The 22,774-nt window shown below is 39.3% G+C and overlaps 1 protein-coding gene across 1 annotated transcript in view; it reads left to right on the top strand.

The window, feature by feature from the left end:
- LOC141772572 (metabotropic glutamate receptor 4-like) overlaps positions 1-22,774 on the top strand; it is a 225,282-nt gene that overhangs the window by 134,423 nt on the left and 68,085 nt on the right. Inside the window, exon 3 of the mRNA XM_074643692.1 lies at positions 13,805-14,021. Within this exon, the coding sequence (XP_074499793.1) occupies positions 13,805-14,021 (217 nt within the window). The remainder of the gene's footprint in view (positions 1-13,804; positions 14,022-22,774) is intronic.

Raw genomic sequence — 22,774 nt, 5'->3', positions numbered from 1 at the left:
CCGATGGCACAGCCTTCGGAAGCAATTTGGGGTTCAGTATCTTGCCCAAGGACACGAATAAGCTTACTCTCAATGTCAGAAAATATAATTTCATGATTTTCTGCAACAAAAACAAATGCTAATCTAAGGATGAAGCTAAAATATTCATAACGGAAATTCTCCAAGTACCACATACAGAATTCTGAGGAATTATTATAGATGAAAGATTAAACTGGAAAAACTATATTCAACATGTATGCAAGAGGTCCACAAAGATGGTTGGTATGAGAAAAGTTTGCTCTTTGATTCATCCTTTTTCTCATTTAACTCTTTATTATAGTCTAATTTTCCCAAGATCAACTACTGCAATATTGTTTGGGATGTTTTATATCCATCATATCTTACCAAATTACCTGTAATTCAGAAGAGGCTTTGGGAATGATTTCACATTCTAACACATCTGCACCTCTGTTTAGACAATATATATACTTCTGTCATGGAAAGCAAGATCTCCCTGATACATTTTATAATTCTTTTATTTTATCTTCAGATATTAACTCATATTCAACTTGGATTAGCAATGATTTCCATTTACCTTATGGTCATACATCAAGACATTCATTTTGTATCAAATGTAGAGGTCCACAGTTATGGAATTCACTGACTAGGACACGGAAATCGTTATCGTCTTTGCCAGCTTTTAGGATATAAAGTTCATTACTGTGCAAATAAACTAAATTAAAACTAAACGTAAACTAATCTCAATATTTTACTCTACAGTGAGCAGAAAATTGAGATGAATCACCATTTTGCATAATCACTGTCAGGTGTAGTGTAGAACATTAATATTTATATCCATCAAATGTGACACAAATAACTGTGTGGTTGTGAATAGTAGTGTTCATGCCAGGGCCATTTTCACTTATTTTACTAACTTTTGAACTAAAATAAAATGCTGAAGGGTAAATGTATTGCACTAAGTAGCAAACGGGGAGTGATTTCGGACACGGTTTAACTCTCATAGACACAATACTTCCACGCACACAAAACATCCACATCCGCAGTCAAGCTCTGAGAGCGTTGTCAGTGGACTCTCACTGTGAACTGAAGCTGGGAGCACAGCCAAAGTGTTTTAACACAGCTCTTAATGTCTCCGCTTTGCTTCCATCCATTGAGAACAATAAATGCATTTGTTGACGGTAATGTCTGACAATTTCTGTCTGTCTGGGGCTTTAGTGTCTCCTGAATCTATAAAGAGTTGAATTTTATTAAGAACACAAAAGTTGAGGCATCTACCGCTAATGTTGTGCTGCTAGCCAGCTAAACCTGCTGACTGCAGGGAGGGCTAATGGAGTCAAATCACTAATTTGTGCTCTCAAATTAGTGATTTGTGCTCTCGATTTAATATTGTTATTACTGTGATAAACCTGCTTTCAAGCTATGTCTCTCGCTCTGCCAAAACAAAGCCACAAAACTAAACCTTAATAAAAAATGTCCAGTAGCTGTAGAAGTTAACTGGAGCGCCTGCTCACACAGGAATACACCTAAACGCCAGGCTCCTTTCCACATTCCAGCTCGAAGACAAAAGCCAATATTTGCATGGCTTTAGTTGGTGGAATTGCACACACAGACCTCTCCAAAATCACTTTGTCTTGAATGTTGAGTTTGGCCTCGTTCACTTCTACACGTTCTATAATTTCACAATCTATAAAGCTTTAGATAATAAACCAGTGGGCTACCTCCGGGTCAGAGAAATGAAGCCAATGCGTAAGTGCCTTAAACTTCTAATAGCCAGCAGGGGGCTACTCCTCTGGTTGCAAAAAGAAATCTGATTGTACAGAAGTCTATGAAAATGATGAAATTATCAATTGTAAACATGAGTTTATGATCTCAATTGCTAGTTTCGAGTCTTGTTCAATACAGCATGATGTTCATTTAGTAAATTATGGTCCCATTTAGAGTCAAATAGACCATAAAGCCGGGTATGCTTTATGGCGTGGCTACCTTGTGATTGACAGGTTGCTACCACGACGTTGTCCGGTCTGGGAGTTGTCCGTGTTTTCGTCTTAGAACTTTAACCCTTTCACAGTGTGTTTTCAGTTCATGAAAGTTCATTTAAACCGTTTTGGTTGCCTGAAAATGTCTCAGCGTTCGGTTGTACTTAGCTCCATCCTCTTGTGTCACTTATGGTTGCAAAAAAAATACGATGGCAACGGCCAAAATGCCAAACGCGCGGCTTCAAAAAGGCAGTCCACATATCTATGGGTGACGTTACTGTAACTACGTCTACTTCTTGTATACAGTCTATCTAATAAACCTATTATGTTCACATATTTATATTATGTTCAATAATCTATTTATGTACAGTATATATGAATTATTATACCTGTACCCATCATACAGCAGCATGAACGATACGAATCTCTCCAAACTAAGAATGGCCTTTTTTTATGCACAGTGGCACAGCAACACTTAACTTCATTAACAATTTATAAATATTAATTATCCCTTTACGGTGACAGGATCGGTCAGGATCTAATGGCAAATTACATCCTGCACTTTTCAACAAATCAGACAGATGAGCTGTAACTCAGAGATTTCAAGCCTATCCAGTCAAATCTTTTGGAAAAAAGCAGCCGTCGTCAGCCTCGAGCTCCATCAAATCTGCTTTGAATTTGCAGCTGATGGTCAAAGATATCTGATGTCATTATACAGTACATCAGGGTACAATGCCACCTGATCTAATTCATATGTCGCTCGCTCTCGCTCATTCAGTAACAGTTATAACAACTGTTCAAGTCGCAGTGTGTAAAAGCCAACTCGGCTGTGCGTAACACAACTTAGAGCGGTCAATAGAATAAGAGCTCATGTTGCACACATCTCTCTCTCTTCTGCGCGTCAACGAGCGCTGAACTTCAATTTACCAACAGTATTAATGTGCGTTTTTATATATTTGATATATGTATAATATTTTGGAAAAGCTGTCTGGATGAAATGTCCCCAGCAGGACTGTAGGATGTAATTTCATGCATATCAAGCCACAACATTATCTGGATGTATATTATTTGTAGATCAGGGTGCAGTGAAAAATGTTGTGTTGCTCAAGCCCTTCAGCAGCCACAGAGATGAAGCCTGCGCCCGTAGCAGCTCTTTATTAGAAAATAGACAGTGGGTGTATTATTAAAATTTTGTTACAATGGCAATACTGTAAATATCTTAAGATAATGAGTAGAGAGTATTGTAGTTTTTTTCTAGGTCAAGAGGAGGGTCAAAAGAAAGTATTAATAAGGTTGGTTGGTATATAGAAGTATAATGATTCATAATATAACATAAAATAATATTAAACAATATTAAATCGAGAGCATTATCAAATGGATTTTTTTTTTCTCCTTTGTGTTGATTGGCCTCATTATTTTCAGTTAGGGACACTGGCTGCCCTGAACCCAATTAAAGGTGGTTTAAGAAGGAAGTGTAAAGAGCAAAGCAGAATGGATGAGTTGTTAAGACGAGGATAAACACATTACTTAATAGAGTTAATAGTCTCTAATCTGAAAGTTATTTCACCCATTTTTGAACTGAGCATTTACTCTGCACTTTTTATGGCCGCGATAGAATCAGTGCAGTGGGATACAATCCGTCACTGCTAGATGTAGTCCAGAAACAGTTTTTACAGTTTGGTCATTTCATGCCATGTACTAAAGCTGGTTACTGATCAATAATAACATGACAGATTGCTGTTAGTAAATTCCATTCATCCTATATTAATATACATATGCACAAAAATGGATGGAGGTTGGCATGCTATTAGTGGTTCCTATTGTTGGAATAGCAGATTTCAGTGAAAAGAGGGCGCAGGTTTCCACCGTTTGTTCTGCATCCGGATCCCACCTTAGGGTTAAGCTTTATACTCAACGTATCCTCATCCAACGTATGATATCTTACGAAAAGTTATTCCTCATTTTTCGTGCGTTTTCCTAGGAATGTCCAGCAAAACGTGACGCATGTGTCAATTTCCGCTCGTTACATGCATACAGTCTTTTCAAAATAAACTTCTGTTTTCACAGGAAACAACTTGGTTAGGTTTAGGCAAAAAACGATTTAGTCAGGTTTAGGGAAAGATAGACTTGGTTAGGTTTAGGCAACAAAACTACTTAGGTTTAGGAAAAGATTGACTAGGTTAGGTTTAAGCAACAAAACTAGTTAGGTTTAAGAAAAGTTAGTGGTTTGGGTTAAAATAACTCCGGAGATGGCGTTACTTAAGAACGGAAGTTACGTGACAAATAAATCAACGTTAACTTCTGGTTTCACGCGGGGTAAAAACACTGGTCTCCTGGTACCCCGGTACTTTTTGACCCACTCTTCCACCCCGACCTCCTTCCTGTGAGACGTTTGTCACTCTTTATACTTCCTGTTCCACGATTACATGGATTACATACAAATTGATTTTGTGGGATATATAAAAATTACAGTGCATCACTTTTCGTAGCTGCGAATAGTGTATGAAAGCAGCCTGTTATACTATATGAAGGACACGTGGCAGGTCAAAGGCTGCACAAATAATTTCAAAGAGGCTGTTCATGTAATGTAGAGGAAAGTTTAGAGATTCTTGCATGTGCGAAAATATGAATTTAGCCTTGGTGATACCTTGCAGAGAGAGGGGAGGGGGTCAGATCCTTGGCCCAAGCATCTGTGCAGAGCTTGCATTGTTCACTTTTGTCTCCCCATATTGATCTCAGTAACAATGGGTTGAAAGATCTCAATGCGCTTTATGACTCAGCAAATTGGTTCTGCAGTTAGTCACAGGGTCAGGCCAAGCTATAGAGAAAGCAACCTTTTTTTTTTTTTTTACTTGGCAGAAACAAAGTGTCTTAATGACAAAAACACTGAAACTGTCGAGTGGCTGAAAATAAGAAAGCACATGAAAAATTCTTACCCACACAATAGTTTGATCAATCAGTATGCCAGGAAGAGCATTGTTTAACTTATCACCGGGCGAGAATGGAAATCTACACTGTGGGGATTCACTGACTTGGAGGCTTCACCTTGGATAACATCCAGTGTTATATTCTGCTGCTTCTTAATTGAACGGTGAAGTCTACACTGTGTGCCTGAAGGTGCTGGCGAGTGACAGCCGTTTGGCTCTGCTGGGCTCCTGTGGGAGCAAACACAGTAACTACATTTGCCTGTAACTGAACGTGAGAACCATTCTGTAAATTAGAAGCTACAGCACCATTATTGGGGTTACTGGGTACAGTTTCCCCTCAAGGATCTACAGACAGACGAAGGAGTCAGGTGGAACTGACCCAACAGGTTAAGCCCTGCCCCTCTTAGTTACTGGTGCTACGCACGTCAAGCTTTCCTTTCTAGCACTGTACATATGCTGTTTACAGTGATAAAAGTGGCGCATTTACCACTTGAAAATGTAAAGTCATTTTTGAGACAATGGTTCTCAGATTTCACACAGAAGTCAACAGAAGTTGGCTACTCATTTTTAGCCAAATACTGTTGATTTTGTCAGCTGGAATGACAACTGATCTGATGTCATCAGCATTAGGTAGCAATCTAATCAATGCTAACTCTGTGTTTCTAGCTAACTAGTTTTAAACTTAAAGATCCAGTCTGTAGGGTTTAGGGGGATCTATTGGCAGAAGTTGAATATAATATTCATAACTATGTTTACATTAATGTATAATCACTTGAAACTAAGATTCATTGTGTTTTTGTTAGCTTAGAATGAGCCCTTCATATCTACATAGGGAGCGGGTCCTCTTCACGGAGTCCGCGATGTTGCTCCGCCATGTTTCTACAGTAGCTCAGAACAGACAAACCAAACACTACAGAGATTCTTTCACGTTTTTATGTTACCTGAAGGCCACCGTAGTTCTCTGACACGCTTGGAAAGGGAGGGGTGAACAGAGGTCATGTCGAGATGGTAATAAATTGCGTAGACTTTCAACAACTCTCGCGAGACTCGCTGTCCGACAACCTATCCCAACCTTCAATGTCAATGCCTAACCTTAACCATCTTGCGAGAGTTTCGCAATTTGCGTATTACCTTCTAGACATGAACGTGAGCTGAGGGGTACTACTCGGTTGGTTGCAATCTGCAACCTCACCACTAAATCCTACACACTGGTCCTTTAAATGTTTCTTAAATATGTATGTGATGGCTACACATATAATGCTTAAAAAAAAAGGTAAAGCTCTATGTCTCAGGCAAAAAATGCAGAATTAATACATTTCTTGTATTGCAAGGTACAGGTATATAAAGGGGGATTTTTCGAATTTAACCTGCAATCCCATAATATAATGTAGCTAATGATATCCTCCTTTGCATTGGAAGTAATGCTAAGTTACTACAAGCTAGTTAGCCGATCATGCGAACGTTGCAGCCTACGCTAGAGCAGACAGACACATTATTTAATCCATTCCTTACAATTTTCTTGTTGTGTTTTTTATATTGGGAAGGCAAAATAAAAAGTCTTGATATAACACGTATTGCTCTTACTGCAGCCCCATGCACACCACTTGGGGCTGCAGTAACTCTAACGAGGCACAGGTTACAGTTGCTAAGCTATGATTGGACTATCACTGTACGGGGAGGGCTTTTGCGAACGTCAGTTGTCATCCTTGACAATGCATGGTTTTTATGTCTCAATTGTCGTTTTACCTCATAATAGTTTTAAATAAGGGTTGGGCGATAGGACGATTATATCGGCGATTGGCTGAGTACATCGCGGTTGTTTTGTTGTGCGACTTTTTTGTGCAAAGTGTTATTTTATTTTGCCTATTTAATGGTCCGCCTTCGAAAAACGAGAGCCACTCAGGGGGGAGGGGTGTGAGCTGTGCCGCACACTCACACAATCATCTCAATCGCCGGTTGTTGGGCTGACGATGGCCGGTTGGAAAATTTTAACATATCGCCCAACCCTATTTTAGATAAAATATCAACACCTCACACACAGCAACAGCAGAACCGTCAACAAGACTCATGCACAACTTTTTCTTTCCGTTTTCATAGATGGGAAATATACTCCTAACATATTTGCAGGAAGTATTTACTGGAACATTTCCAGAGCCTGACTAAAGCTTTTGATTTTTCCTTCCCCAGAAAACAGTACAGATGTACAATATTTCTGTACAGTTCTAATGAGCATCATTACTCCTGCATTGATGCAGTGCCAAATGAGCTCATTGAATTTTTAAGAAGGCACAGTTATTTAAAGCAAGCGATTTGAACATTAAATCTGCATCAAAAATCTGCTTGAGACTCACATCACAGCAATTAAGCATATTTCCCAAGCCCATTAGCAATTAAATGGATAGTGCCGGGGTGATGGGGTGCAGATTAAAGCACTTCTATAAACTTGTGGGGGGAACATAGTGAATTGGAATACTCTGTATGAAGGGACGGGGTCACAAAGAGCTCAGCTGCTTTAGCCTCAGCCTGAAAAGATGGTGACTGTATACAGTTTCATTAAAATGGAGCCACAGGAACATTTCTTAACAACCTACTAAGATCTTTACCATTGAATCTGGCTGTGAGCATAGTGAGCCATCCTGAATTCAACTGTACAGTGCGGTTTTCACACGTCAAACGCTTCTCTCCTCGCCTGCATATGGCATATTCTCTTTTCACAACACAGCACGTCTTTATTTTTTCCCTCGCAATCTCTGTTCCTTTTGATTCTCTATAGGGGGATCAGAGAGGGGGCCTTTCCTGAGGAATCTAATTTCTTGAGTCAGCGCTAAGAAGTGAGTGTGTTCTATTAGAGGAAGCACACTGTTCAGGACTATCGCTGTAGTCCAGCGAGCAAGAAATCTCGCCAACACAAACATGATAAGCTCTGCCTATCCCGGTTCTCGACAGAATGCTGAAATTGTGTGATTGTTACAGCGGTGGAAATCTCTCAGGTGAAAAAAACACAACACGGGGTAGCTTCACTGCGGCTCCCACTTATTTGGCAGATATGGGACTAGACACGTCGCGGCAGCACCACAATACATGACAGCAGCAAAATTAAAAACACAAAAAGAGAGAGAGGGATATCTCAAATCAGGAAAAACATTTACTTAGATATTTTAATGTATTGCACGGTTTTGCTGACAAACAAAACATTTTTTAAAACCATTACTAAGCTACCTACTACTTTATAATGCGTCAAATTCAGCAACTGAAGTGAATTTTGCACCCCACAATTTAACCTAAAAAAAAGTGTTCCTTCGTCAGCCCTTTTGAAAAGATTTTGAACAGCTATTGTAATACACTGATAACAGGCGCAGAACTAGCAGGTGCAGTCATGCCTATCAGCAGGGATTCGTGATGATATGTTATCTGCCCCTCTGGGAGGAGAATTTCAATAATGCTGGTGGGTGCCATGGGAAGAAGATGTGTGCGCCATCACCTCATATTTTATTCCAAAGAACATGCTGTACTTACTTAGCAAAATTAACAAATATAAGCAGGTGTATCACTAAAAATTAAAGGGTGAATTGAAGGTGCAAATGGCTGAAAGGATCACCGTGCTGCTGCGTGCTAGAACATTGAAATATTCTAAAAGGAGACATAATTAACACCTTCCAAACACCTTTGCACAACACACTTTCAGACTTGCTAGATCCTGCCTTATGACGTCAAAGCAGTGCGAGGAAAAGATCACACTTTAATTGATACCAAGAGGGAGAGAAACGCAGACGTAAAAGGGAGAAAAGTTCTGCCTGCTGGCATCGAGGCAGAAATAAAGTGAGCAAACTTGGGGGGGTCAGGTGTACCGTAGCCTGCTGTTACCACCAGGTGTTACATCAACAAGTTGGTTGACTTCCGCCAGTCCGCAGGGTGCAAAACATGCCACAAATCCTGTCAAGGTCCGTGTCTCTGAGAGCATCCCGGAGGAACACGTGCATGAAGCATGTCAACCTCCAACATTGATGTCATTCAGAGTTCACGAGGCAGAGCAATTTGCACAAGCTCAAAACAAGACAGCCGACGCAGAAATGCTGCACGGACACGCCACAGTGTGATGGCCTGGGACGACCGGGAGGCTGACATGCAACATGCACATGGCCCATTAGCGCACACACAAGATAACCCTTTTCTCTTCTCTTCTCTGAAAGGGAATCGAGTTAACAAGGCTGCTTTTGACTGGCATGTTTGCCGCATCACGAGTCACTACCTACTACAGTATAAAGAAAAGCCTCTAACATATTACAATAAAATGACACAAGGGTACATGTTTTACATTCATTCATTGCCAAGTTCTGCACTTGCTCCCTGCCCCCCCGTTCAGGCTTTACCCAGAGGATCCTTGTGGCAAAAAGAAAGTCTGTGTGACTTGTTAGGAGCGGTAGGTCATGGGTACAGATTGAACAGCTGTGCTCCTAACACAGGCTTCAGCAACATGCAGGGAGCACAGTAGTAGCAGGATCAGTGCAGCGCTACAGCTGACCACATCAAAGGCCTCCGCTGTGTGAAGTGAAGGAGAGAGGAAGGGACGGTATCACTGCCACAGCGGTCTGCCTGCAGTTAGAGGAGTAAACATTGGTCAAGTAAAGGAAAGTGTTGCTGGGTAAAGTTTACTTCGATGTAGCATGGTGGAATGAAAGAAGGTGTGGGAATCACAATACGATATTATCACGATACTTAAATCACGATACAATCTTATTGCGATTTTAAACATTTTGCGATAAGATATGTAGTGATATATTTTGCGATTTATTACCTTTTTTCGACTGAAAATGATGCAGTTTGTCAACATCATATATCTAATACATATCTAATAAGATACAGTTTTTACTCTGTTCATCTCAGAGTTTTCATTCACATATCTTGAGGCGAGAGGTCAGGGGACCACTTTGAAAATGGCCATGATAGTTTTTCCTCGCAAATATTTATCATATCTTAGGAGCATTATTTAGCGGTCTTCCCGACAAGCAAACATGATAAGGTTTATATAGGGGCTGTCAATCAATTAAAATATGTAATTGCGATTAATCACATGATTGTCCATGGTTACATTTTTTATCTGTTCAAAATGTGCCTTAAAGGGAGATTTGTCAAGTATTTACCACTCTTATCAACATGGGAGTGGATAAATATGCTTGCTTTATGCAAATGTATGTATATATGTATTACTGGAAATCAATTAACAACACAAAATAATGACAAATATAGTCCAGAAACCCTCACAGGTACTGTATTTAGCATAATAAATATGCTCTAATCATAACATGGCCAACTCAAACCCAACAGGCAACAACAGCTGTCAGTGTGTCAGTGTGCTGACTTGACTATGACTTGCCCCAAACTGCATGGGATTATCATAAAGTGGGCCTGTCTGTAAAGGGGAGACTTGTGGGTACCCATAGAACCCATTTTTATTCACATATCTAGAGGTCAGAGGTCAAGGGACCCCTTAAAAAATGGCCATGCCAGTTTTTCCTTGACAGAATTTAGCATAAATTTGAAGCGTTATTTAGGCTCTATGGTACATTAGGTTTTGTAGTTTCATATGATGTCAGTATCTTCACTCTAGCTTTAAAACTGAGCCTGCTACAACTTGAATTGTTAAAGAAATTAGTGCCGTGAAAACGAATTTGCGTGAACGTGTTATTATCGGTTAACTTTGACAGCCCTGGTTGGTACCAATCGATTCCTAAGGTTTTTAGATTTAGTTTCATATGACACCAGCATTTTCACTCTGAGGTTAGTATATATAATAAAAGACTGATACTTGACGTCCGTGTATCAATACAACATTGCCACGCAAAATATCGCGATACTATCCTATATTGATTTTTTCTCCCCCCTTAATTGTAAGGTAACTTTTTTTTGCCAAAACATAACATTTTCAAATTCAGATTTATAAAAAGCTCATATACATAAAAGCATGCATCTTCTAAGCTGTAACCAATTTTGTTCTGTCATACTGCAGGTTTCTAAGTGTTTTTCATTGTCATATTCAGCTTATCTATCCATCAGCACGTCCTTCCAACTCAGCAGGGATGCAGAAAGGTGACAGTATTTGTCAAAATCCCCAGAGCAGCGATTAGGTGCCATGACAAATAGTATTTCAAAAAGGATGAGCAACATTTCATTCAAGTGTCAGTCATCAGATGAAAAGAGCACAGTCAAAGTCAACCACTTTGACCTCCTCATTTATCATTGAAAAAAAACATGTTTTTAGAATTCAGAATAAACACACAACTTATAGCATAAGAGGGTGCTGGATGTGGCTAAATGTACATTTAGGAAATGCTCACATGACTCCCAAAACTACACAATATCCTCAAGCAGTGTTCTGTTGTGTATTACATTTATGTTTTTACTGTAAAAAAAGATACACGATTTCTCAGATTAAGATGTCTTTAAAAGGCTGCAGGAGTGGCTTAAGGAAAAGTAGTCCAGTATAATACTGAGCTGGGTCATGCACATTAGAAGATGTTCACCCACTGACTCATACGCAGTCCAACTCTATTCTGGTTTAAAGCAGCTGTGACTCTGCCTTCTACGTGTACTGCCTGAATTCATTAACCCTGGAGAATCAGGACTAAGAAAAAAAATCAGCATAAAAAGTGTGTCCATATTTGAAGTTAAACCATGAAACACATTATTGAATGTCATAAAATCTGGTCAGTTAACTTCCAAACTGAGCAGCACAGAAGCCATAGGAAGATCCCAGAAGCTGTGACAGCCATAAATCTGAAATAACTTGAGCAAGCAAAAGTTGAGATTACATACAAACTAAGATTCTCCTGCTGGAGGCAGCTTCTGAAAGACTTCTAAGAACAGTTAAACCTTTTATAACAGCATCATGTAAAGACAAGCAGAACACTAAAATTGCACTCGCCTGCCAGCCTGGTCGCACCAAAAGGTGTATGAATGACACAATAATGCGCAAGGCAAAAGCCTGCAATAAGAATGCCGTTCTTGCATTTTTGCATGTCATTTGTACGCCATGTAGTCTGTACTGACTGCAATGTAAATGCATCCGCCTGAATATGCTATGTCCAGAACTAGGGACATAGAATAAAAAGTGAGAAAGACTGCTTATGGCGGACGTGGTGGAAGGTGGATGGGTCCAATAAAGACAGGACTTTCATCCAGGAGACCGGTGTTCAAGACCGGTGTTTTGCAAGTTATGTTAGTGACGTTTGTTTTTGTAAGTTATGTTACTGACGTTTGTTTTGTAAGTTATGTTGGTGACATTTGTTTTGCAAGTTATGTTAGTGACGTTTGTTTTGTAAGTTATGTTAGTGACATTTGTTTTGTAAGTTATGTTAGTGACTTTGTTTTGTAAGTTATGTTAGTGACTTTGTTTTGTAAGTTATGTTAGTGACTTTGTTTTGTAAGTTATGTTAGTGACATTTGTTTTGTAAGTTATGTTAGTGACTTTGTTTTGTAAGTTATGTTAGTGACTTTGTTTTGTAAGTTATGTTAGTGACGTTTGTTTTGTAAGTTATGTTAGTGACATTTGTTTTGTAAGTTATGTTAGTGACTTTGTTTTTGCAAGTTATGTTACTGACGTTTGTTTTGTAAGTTATGTTGGTGACATTTGTTTTGCAAGTTATGTTAGTGACGTTTGTTTTGTAAGTTATGCTAGTGACGTTTGTTTTGTAAGTTATGTTAGTGACATTTGTTTTGTAAGTTATGCTAGTGACGTTTGTTTTGTAAGTTATGTTAGTGACATTTGTTTTGTAAGTTATGCTAGTGACGTTTGTTTTGTAAGTTATGTTAGTGACATTTGTTTTGTAAGTTATGTTAGTGACTTTGTTTTGTAAGTTATGTTAGTGACTTTGTTTTGTAAGTTATGTTAGTGACTTTGTTTTGTAAGTTATGTTAGTGACTTTGTTTTGTAAGTTATGTTAGTGACGTTTGTTTTGTAAGTTATGTTAGTGACGTTTGTTTTGTAAGTTATGTTAGTGACGTTTGTTTTGTAAGTTATGTTAGTGACGTTTGTTTTGTAAGTTATGTTAGTGACATTTGTTTTGTAAGTTATGTTAGTGACGTTCGTGACATGTTTTTTAGGCCCTGTTCAAACCTGGTATTAACATGTGTCGTCAGTGATTGGATCACAAGTGGACAGCTTTAAGTACGTCTGTTCACCCCTGGCATTAGAATGCGTCTCCACACACATCAGTGGCCACTTGGGATCCGATCTCACTTCCCCACCCCATATGCAAATAAACACTTAGTAAACACATGGCTTATACAGCAGCTTGACTTCCTTATCTTCCATCTTCTCAAGTTATCCCTGAGCATTTTACCTAACTTCTTCCAACTGTTGTAAGTAACACAATAAGGTTATATTATATTTATGTTTTCTAGCCTGTCCCATTAAACAATAATGATTTCTGACAAGAACACTGGATATTATTGCAGCTCTGGAGGCAGATCATCTTGTGCTTTTGTGTTTTTTCAACACCAAACAGACCTCACATTATGTTAGAGACAAGTGTGAATTCATGAGCAGATTAGTGTTGCTTGACTGGTGTGGATAGTATATTTTAGCTACAGCTACGCCTGTGATCATCAGGACTATTTAAAGCAACAGTGTGCCGACTGTAGAGGGTGAATAAAAACCAACGAGCATTCAGCAGATGTTAGGTGTCATATTATGGGATCTACTCCCAGCACCACCGCAAACAATTTTGAGAATGTGCATGTTTTCCTCTCCTTGAGGTGTCATATTATAATCATGCGTTTGTACGTGAAACTGCAAGGAACCTGCCTGCTGAACATATAATGCACTTACACAAAGTATATTATTCATACATTTCACAGTGTGTAACCACATCTTTCGTCTCTCTTTTTATTCCTCTACCCTAGATCCCTCAAGTGAGCTACGCTTCCACAGCTCCGGAGCTGAGCGATAACACCCGCTACGACTTCTTCTCACGGGTCGTGCCCCCGGACACCTACCAGGCCCAGGCCATGGTGGACATCGTCAAAGCAATGCGCTGGAACTATGTCTCCACTGTAGCTTCTGAGGGAAACTATGGAGAAAGTGGCGTTGATGCGTTCATTCAAAAGTCTCGAGAGGACGGTGAGTCTTTCTTCAAACGTTCCATCAAAGCATCCTGGAGTTTGTGTGGAAGTTTTTCGAGATTTCCTTTAACTTAGAAGCAAAGAGTGTTATGTAATGCATACTGTGTACTCAGTATGTTTTGATTAAGTATGAACTATGTATGCTCCGGAGTGAGATCCTGTTATTTTGTTGTCAACAAGAGTGTGGTCAACTTAAGATGGAGAAGATTAGCATCTACAGGAAAGGAACTGAGACGAAACAACAGTTGGAACAAAGCATGAAATAGTACCCAGGTCAGGGAGACGTCTCCCCTGATGTAGACTAAGATATGATAAAAAGGATCACGCACAGGATGACCACTCAAACAAAACAAACCATATCAAGGGATTAATAATAATTGCGACACAGGATGGTCTCATTGTAGTGAAGCATGGGAAAATAACGCCCAGTTTCAAGTTTGCTAAAGTTTGATATAAACAAACAGATCTGATGACGCCTTCAATTTCTAATTTAGATTTATGTGAAAGAGGTTCTTGCTATGTGAATCTCATTCTGCGTGTTTCCCTGTGATTGGACATCTTAAACAACATCCAGTAAGCGAACTTACTCTGTAGACAAATCGATTCAATTAGATACTCAATGATGTACTTCATTATGCTTAGTGCTACATTTGATTTAACCTGGGAGTTGATATTTAGAAAGAAGCAGTTTGTTTGTTTGTTGCTGATGGATCCTGTGCTTATATGTGGGAATGTAAACCATTACTTGTATTTGATTAACTGAATATGAAGAAGTAGCTCATGCAATCCTATTGGCAAATAACGCTGCAACACATGGAAACTGGCCAGTAAACGGACAGCTGTATTAGTTCTTTAACTTTGTTGATAACTTGTACAGACTAAGGGCCGGATCAGTCTAACATGAAGGAATTAAATTAACTGGAATGGAATCGCAGAAATCAGAGGCTTCACTTGTGAAGAACAAACATTTCCACTTTGACCAATGGCACCTTATCTGTGTTGATCTTTATGGGGACGATGACACTGAAGAATTAAAAATGGAGGAAGCTATTGTTTTAGCTAATACTAGCCCATACAATACTTCTGTTGTAAAATAAAAGTGCAGTCCAAAAGCCCTGTGTACCAGAAGCTAGTCCTGAGGTAGCTGGCTTCTGTTGCACTATTGTAATGGAAATTCTGTCAATATTCCAAAATGAGTCCTAATGAACGTTGAAATCAAGATCCCAAACAGATGAAATGTCTTTGTTGTATTTAATTCTTGCAAGAAGAGGCACTGGTTATACAGAGTCACACAAAGTCTGCAGAAGAGTGCTCTGCAGGAGATTATTACAATGTGACTATATAGAAATCTACAACAGGGACTGTGAGAAAAGGAGTTGTTTTACTCAAACAGTGTCCCAGTAAAAGTCAACACTCAGTACTTTCCCACTACATGAGACGAAGAGCACACAGACAGTAACTTTCCACTGTTGCATAAAGAGACATCATTACATACAATGTAATTTTCCATTACACTATAAAGACATTTCACAGTAGCACTTATTGGTGCCACCAGGACTTCAAGATGTAAATGTTCACTGCAACTTTATTATTTTTTTTAGAAAACAGAGACCCTTGGGTAGGATTTATGCTAAAGTCTTAATTCTTTCCCTGAAATCTGAATTTTCACTAAGCTCTCTCAACTCCCGTCTTCAGGGAAATACTTGTATCTGCTACACAAGTGACGCAAAGCTAATTGAACTTGATTTTCAAATATTGCGAAGCAGTGACAGTGTGAAAGTGAGGCTGCAGAGCACGCCCGGAGCAACACAAGGAGATGGCATTGTACAGTGTTGGGAATACAGTCCGTTTGGCACAGGGAGCTGCCGGCACACGCTCAGCCTGACCCCTGACCCTTTCTGAAGCAGAATGTAATCACTACCGACATGTCCAGTACTCTCTGTGCCACTGCGTCCCTTTCTTTCCTGCCAGCTCTAAGCTGCTGCCCATCATCAGTCGTCCTGGAGAGGCACCAGTAGCAGATTACTCTTGCAGAGAGAGCCCGCCAGTCTGTCCAGCTCAGCTAGCTCAGCTGCCTATTTGCCTAACAGCCCATGCAAAAGGGACTCAAAACCCAACATGACAGTTCCAGTATGATTTGAGCCTTTTCCCTTTGAAAAAAAAAATATTCCCCTACTTTTAAAGATACTGGTGTTTAATGCTAATTAAGGCCTAACCTTGCACATAAATTTAAATATTTTGGCATATCAGTTCATAAGAATTCCGAAATTCCCACAGAAAGGACAGACATAAAAGGCTCTTATCTTTCACTCGGCGCACAGCGCAGTGCAGCCGTCATTGCTCGTTTCAGACTGAAGCAGTTGTCATTTTCACGCCCAGCTCCCACGTTGTGTAAGTAGCAAATGTACTTGCACCCATCTGTGCGTCCATGGGCGTGTTGGTCTTAAAATAAGGTGTGGCCAGGCGCATTGTTGGCGCATTGCTATCTTGAGGCAGCAGAAAGCTATTGCACCATTGACCAAGAAAAACCTGGTCTGAAGTCAATGGTTGAGAATGTGAATTCAATTTGCCAATTCCACCATTTAAATAGCAATGTGATAGGTGCGGGCGCAGCTGGGAGATGGGAATAGGAGATGACACTCATCACACATGCTGCGCCCAAAACACACCTATGATTAATTAAGAGACTAAATACAACCCCTTTGCCCCTTGCGCCTTACTTTGCGTCCTGATTATGCACCGTTTAACTAGCAAAAGTGCAGTTGGACACGCCCTAAATGCACTTGCGCAATGCACATTAGACCATGCACTAAAAATTGTTTAAATAGGGCCCAAAGAGGAGAAAACCTATTGGTACTCAATGGCAGCAATGGGTGGCTGATTCTCAAATGAATCCCCTACAGACTGGTAGGTGTGATTCCCTCTATTATCTGTTTAAATCTTTGCTTTATAGGAATGAAATGCAGTTTTATACACATGTAGGTATCTGTGAAATGTGAAAATAGAATAGATTTAAAAACATCAAAATAAGGCTTTTATGAAATAGGAACGGTATTTAAAAACTTTGTTATGCCTTAAAGGTTGTGATTATACAATGTATTTTAGTGATAAACAAATCTGTGTATTTTTGACAGTGAAAACTCAGAAGCATAACCTGCTACCCACAGATGTCTCTGGATCTGTTGTTTTCTTATGATCAAAATGTCTCACTCTGAGCCCAGGTGAAGAATCCCTAAAGGTGCCTCCAATCCACTCAGCGCAGCCTTTCATTAAATCAAACCATAACTGAGTCAAGAATGCTTCAAGCCCTGCAAACTTATCCTTATTCCACCTGTTCTGTATCCAGCTACAGAGATCTGATGCTTTCTGAGGGATTTTATTGCACTTAGTGATGTCATTTCACAGTCTAGCGTTCCTCCTGAGGTCACACCTTAATTAGACAGGTTTTGTAAGCATCCAAGGGGGAACATGCTTGTTGCATCATGCTGGTTAGGCACATGTATTTTTAACATGGTGGTTTGGGTGTTATGTTGTGTTGGGATTAAATCAGTGTTTTGGGAGCCTTATTACTCTGCAAATTAAAAACTATTGTAGGTTCTTGGATACATTTAGAAAGTATCCTCAGAAACAGTATTCCTCACAAAATACAGCAATTGTTTGTCAACTTCGGTGTTTTAGACTAAATTTGAAATAGTTTTACCATTGTGTTTACTTGTCTGAGTTATAGTCAAACTACTATTTCAGGCAGTTCTCATACACCGTTCGTAGCTATACCTAAGAAAAGCAATGCACTGTAACTTCCACAACATATCCAAAATCAATTTGTATGTAATCCACGTAATTGTGAACCAGGGAGTATAAAGAGCGACAAACGCCACATAGGAGTTATTTTAACCCACAATCTTTTCCTAACTAAGTAAAGACGTAAGTTTATTTTGAAAAAAACTGTATGTATATAAGTCGAAATTGACACGTCGCCACGGTTTGCTGGACATTGGTATGAAAACGCATGAAAGATGAGGAATAACTTTTTGTAAGATATCATACGAACTGTTGTATGAGGATACGTTGACTATTTAGGCCAGGGGTTCTCAAACTTTTTGGGGCCAGAGGACCCTTAAAGGGTTTAAATTTAACCATCTGTGCGTGTGCAACCATTAGAATTGTTTTGATTAAAGTATGATAAAAATAATTACTCTAACATGTTATCAGTAGTGGTAACTGTAGTAGTAAGGCAGTATAATATATTGCAAAATACAATATAGTATATCGCATAAAGAGTCCACTTGATACCAAAAAAAGCAAGGAAACAAGGTACACATAAGAGTGATAAACCGCTTAAGTCATTCAGCAATTTAAAATCGCATCTTATGACTGTTCATGTACATCCACATGCATTTTACGTCTTATTTTAATGCCGTACGATACAACTCATGGTCAAATGTCTGAAATGCAAATTCACTCACTTTCAGTTTGCAGGTTGAGTTAAACGGTAAATAAAAAAAGAAAACTATTTTCTGCTGATGTAGACTGAAGAAATAATTATGCAGTGATGGTAAAAGTAATCTATTAGTCGCATATCAGAATACATATATGGCTCTAGGGCAATATGTTTGACCGGTGCCTCAGCCTCATCCCTGCCTGGTTTGATGAACATTTCCTGAATGTCACAAAGATTAAAGCAATGTCAAGACAACGATAAACTAAAAGAAGAGGAGGCTTCTAGTTTTGACTGTCTCAGCACAGAAGGTCAAACCTCTGTCTTTATAGACATTTGATGGGGCGCGACTTTTTTTTTTTTTTTTTTGAACACTTACTCAAATTCCGCTGCCACTTGATTGAACTCCCTGACAGCCAAAAACAGCATGTCAGGCAAAAACCGTCAAACACACACTGCACTCTTTTCACTGCCTCACAATTGTAAACAAGAATTTTAGACAAATATCTGTCAAGTCTTCCTGCCTACATCTCGTTTATATCTGCCGACTGGAGTGATTGCTGCAAAACATCTTCACACGTCTGTTTTTTCTACATGCTGAAGTACTGTTTGATTCCCATGTCTTTTCCTCCAATTCAGGCTGTGATTGATTATACGACAGAGACGCTGAGGACGGGCAGGCGGCTCTGTCAAAACCAAAGCCACAGGTATTTGGCTGCTAAATGGGTTCTGCAGTTGTCTGCTCACATAATAAAACAGCCAGATCAGAACTGGCCAAATGTTCTATCTCATTAAGCAGCCAAAGGCCATACTGAGCGGCAGTCTCGCCCACCCAATATCACACTGGTCCTGTTTTCACTGTGTGGAGGAATACTGACTTTAGCTTTGAATGGCAGTATGTTGAAGTAAGGCAAGAAAAAAAAAAAATCACAGTTGTGGCAACGATTATCCAAATCTTGAAAACTGAATATAACTGGAAAAAGTCAGCTGTTTTATCCTCTTAAAATGGATTTTAAGAATGCGCAATAACTGCAGTGTCGTTATATATTTTCTTGAACAAAAAGTGAGAAGAATTTCAGTTGAACTTTAAGGGCTTTATCTTTATCTATTGCTGTGTTGACCCACAGACCATATGCTTGTGGGGTTCGCACATCAACACACTGCAGCTGGTGTTTCTATGTTGAGATTCAGTTATATTTCCAGCACAGTCCACAGCTCATAAATGGATATTATAGCTTCTTTTTTTTTTTAAATTTGGCCTTTTCTTTACAGCGCTCTGCAGTTTAATGTTTCGGTTTAAGGCTAGCTGGAGGACAATGTAAAAATGTACCCCATAATGTGATAAAAAAAAGACAGAATTATTCAAATATCAAAAGTATTCCGGCCATTTACAATATCCATTTAGTTTTACTGTCTGTCCATTTGCTTCCTGGCAAAAGGGAACAGGATGATATAATGAGAATCTGACATTCCACAAAGTCCAACTTATAGGATGATTGCTTTAATTTTTGTTCAAATAAACATTAAAAAAAGTATACTGGGGGGTGTTGAGGGGCTGTGTTACATGTAAGATGACATAAGGTCCTGCTGGCGAGAAGACTGATATCATTTGATCCCAGCTCACTGGGCTTTCAAGTGGAAACAGAATTAAACAGGAAACTTGCAGAGTGTTTGATCAGACCGGCTGGACTTGTGTATCGGCACCGCGGAGCGGAAACAGTTTGACACTGGGGCAGTCGATATCTCAGAGGAGGTTGCAAATAACCTTTAGAGTTCTGTGAGAACAAGCATGAACCTGGAGCTGAAAAGAGTGAGAATAACAATTAAGACAATCAGGCGGGGGGGTGGGGGGACTGGCATGTTTCTGCTAAGAATAGAAGTTGAATCATGATCTACATTTGTTGTTCACTGGATTTCTTTCTGAATGCTGCCTTCGACTTTCTTAAATTTCGCTGACCTCAACATTCGTCTTGGATGAGAGATAATCTTATTTTCTATGATTAAAAAAGCATGACTTTTTGTCAGCAGGAAGTGTAGTGGTTGATACTATTCTAATACACATGGGAATCTGCTAAGAGGAGAAGATAACTTCATTTTTACTTTGTGTTTTGTCATGTTCAGCTGCATTCCAAAGGGGTGGGAATTTTAGCAATCTACTGCTCTGTTTCTCTTGTTTTATAGGGATTTTTTTGAAAGTCTCTGGATTTATTTCGTCGGCAAAGCAAAAAAATCATTTGACCTCATATTGAGTATGAACCATTATATGATACAATCATAGACTGTATATATGAAGAGCATAAAGCCATAAAGCATATCCATAAAGCATAACCTGCTTTATGGTCTATTTGACTCTAAATGGGACCATAATGTACTAAATGAACATCATGCTGTATTGAAGAAGATTTGAAACTAGCGATTGAGACCATAAACTCATGTTTACAATGTTTACTGAGGTAATAAATCAAGTGAGAATTAGGGTCATTTTCTCATAGACTTCTATACAATCAGAGGAGTCGCCCCCTCCTGGCTAATAGAAAGAATGCAAGTCTAAGGCACTCAAGGCACTCATTTTATTGACTGAGTAGGTCATGATGTGAATACTGAGAGAGCACAGCCATGCTAGACCGACATTGGTATTCTTGGAGCTGCGCCACTAGGGGGGCTTGTCATGTTAATTCATTTTATAATGTCATGTCAGGTTAAATATCCAACTGGTTATATTAAGAATTCAAATATTAAGTATTGAAGATGATTCACATTGTTTCCAAAAGGAGGCCATGCAGGAAATAGTGTAGTCATACAAAAACACAGCACAAACTACAAGAGAGGAAGAGAGCTTTTGCTTATTTACTAGTTTGTTTTCATTGGAAGAAGAAACAGCAGATCCAGTAAAAGATTTCTCAGCAGTGAAGACGCAGAAGAGGGAAGAGAGGCATGAATGTTTAATGTTAGACCATGCAAGCTAGTTCACATACAGAACCTGTTTGCATTGGTCTCCAAAGTGTGTCAGCCCCCTGAATTTGCTGAACGGTGTCGCCATCAGCACAGTTTTTCAGATGGCAATACGTCCGACATAGTTTCATCTGCAGTCGCTGGACTGCCACTTGAAACGTTCCACCTTCAAGAGATGCAGAGCTGTTTTCAAAAAAGCTGTATTTTCATTTGGGTCATTCCCATTGTGTAACATCTATCAAACCGCCCCTCGGGATTAAGGCTGGAGTGTCATTATGGGAGATGATTACAAGAAAAGAGGGATAAAACACTTTTTCAGTGCGACGTCTCGCCGTTGTCAGCCTTGAAATGCAAGACTGTGCTTGATGCACAAGTCTTTTGCTCCCTCAGTAGATTTTCTTTCTGTTTGTCCTCCTCTCTGAAAAGCTGCGGAGCCTCCAGTGTCCTTATTAGAGGGTGTACGGTCCTCTGCAGTAATGGAGGCTGACGCACCGTGTCATTTTTTTTCTCACCTTGTAAAAAGTAGTGTGATTTTTTTTTTCTCCAGTGGATATTGCACACTATTATATCCCAGTATGTAATCAAATTTACTGGATTTTACGGTCTCAGGTGGCGACACACTTCGAAATCAAACTATTAAAAGAAAGTATCTCAGGTACATCCAATAAAATGAAACCGCAACATTTTTTCAGTTTTGTTTCTATTTTTTTTTTTTACACTTACAAACTGTTGGATGCATAATTACAAATCGTAATTAATCAGATTTTTTCTTTTCCTAAATGACAGCTGAAGCAGAGGTGGAGACGGAGGGCAAAGATAGCACGCGGCAGCACAGGGATGACAGGGAGATTATGCAAATGTTAGAAATGAGGGTTGCGTACTGTACCCTTTTGTCGTGAGGGAAATGTCAGGAGGAGTGACTGGAATACTCATTAACCTGAAACGCTGCTCGTGAAAAAATACCATCTGAAAGAAGAGGTTTCAGTATTATTTTTAAATGTTCTGTGTGGGCAATACAAACAGGAAATTACTTATTATGGAAATGCACCTTATGTGCTTATGATATTGTAGCTATTAAGATATAAAAATGATCAAGACAAAGAACTGTAGTCGGTGTAATGAATTGGTTTCATGTTTAAAGCCTTATGCTGCAATGATGAAAGGAATTACCAGAACAATTCAATAAATAAGGTGTTAGCATTTATGCAAATGTGTAGCTTCAATAGAATTTCCTGTCTAATGTTCTTTCTTATTATAATTATACTTTGTGTACAAGAAAGGAAAGGGAAGGGATGAGGAGAGGAAGGAGGGTAGGGGTTCATGTCCTGTTGGCTCAACATGTCAAACACAGGAAATCCCTG

Source organism: Sebastes fasciatus, chromosome 8, assembly GCF_043250625.1.
Source record: "Sebastes fasciatus isolate fSebFas1 chromosome 8, fSebFas1.pri, whole genome shotgun sequence".
In the NCBI taxonomy this organism is placed as follows: Eukaryota; Metazoa; Chordata; class Actinopteri; order Perciformes; family Sebastidae; genus Sebastes; species Sebastes fasciatus.
This window is presented reverse-complemented; position numbering and strand designations above follow the sequence as displayed.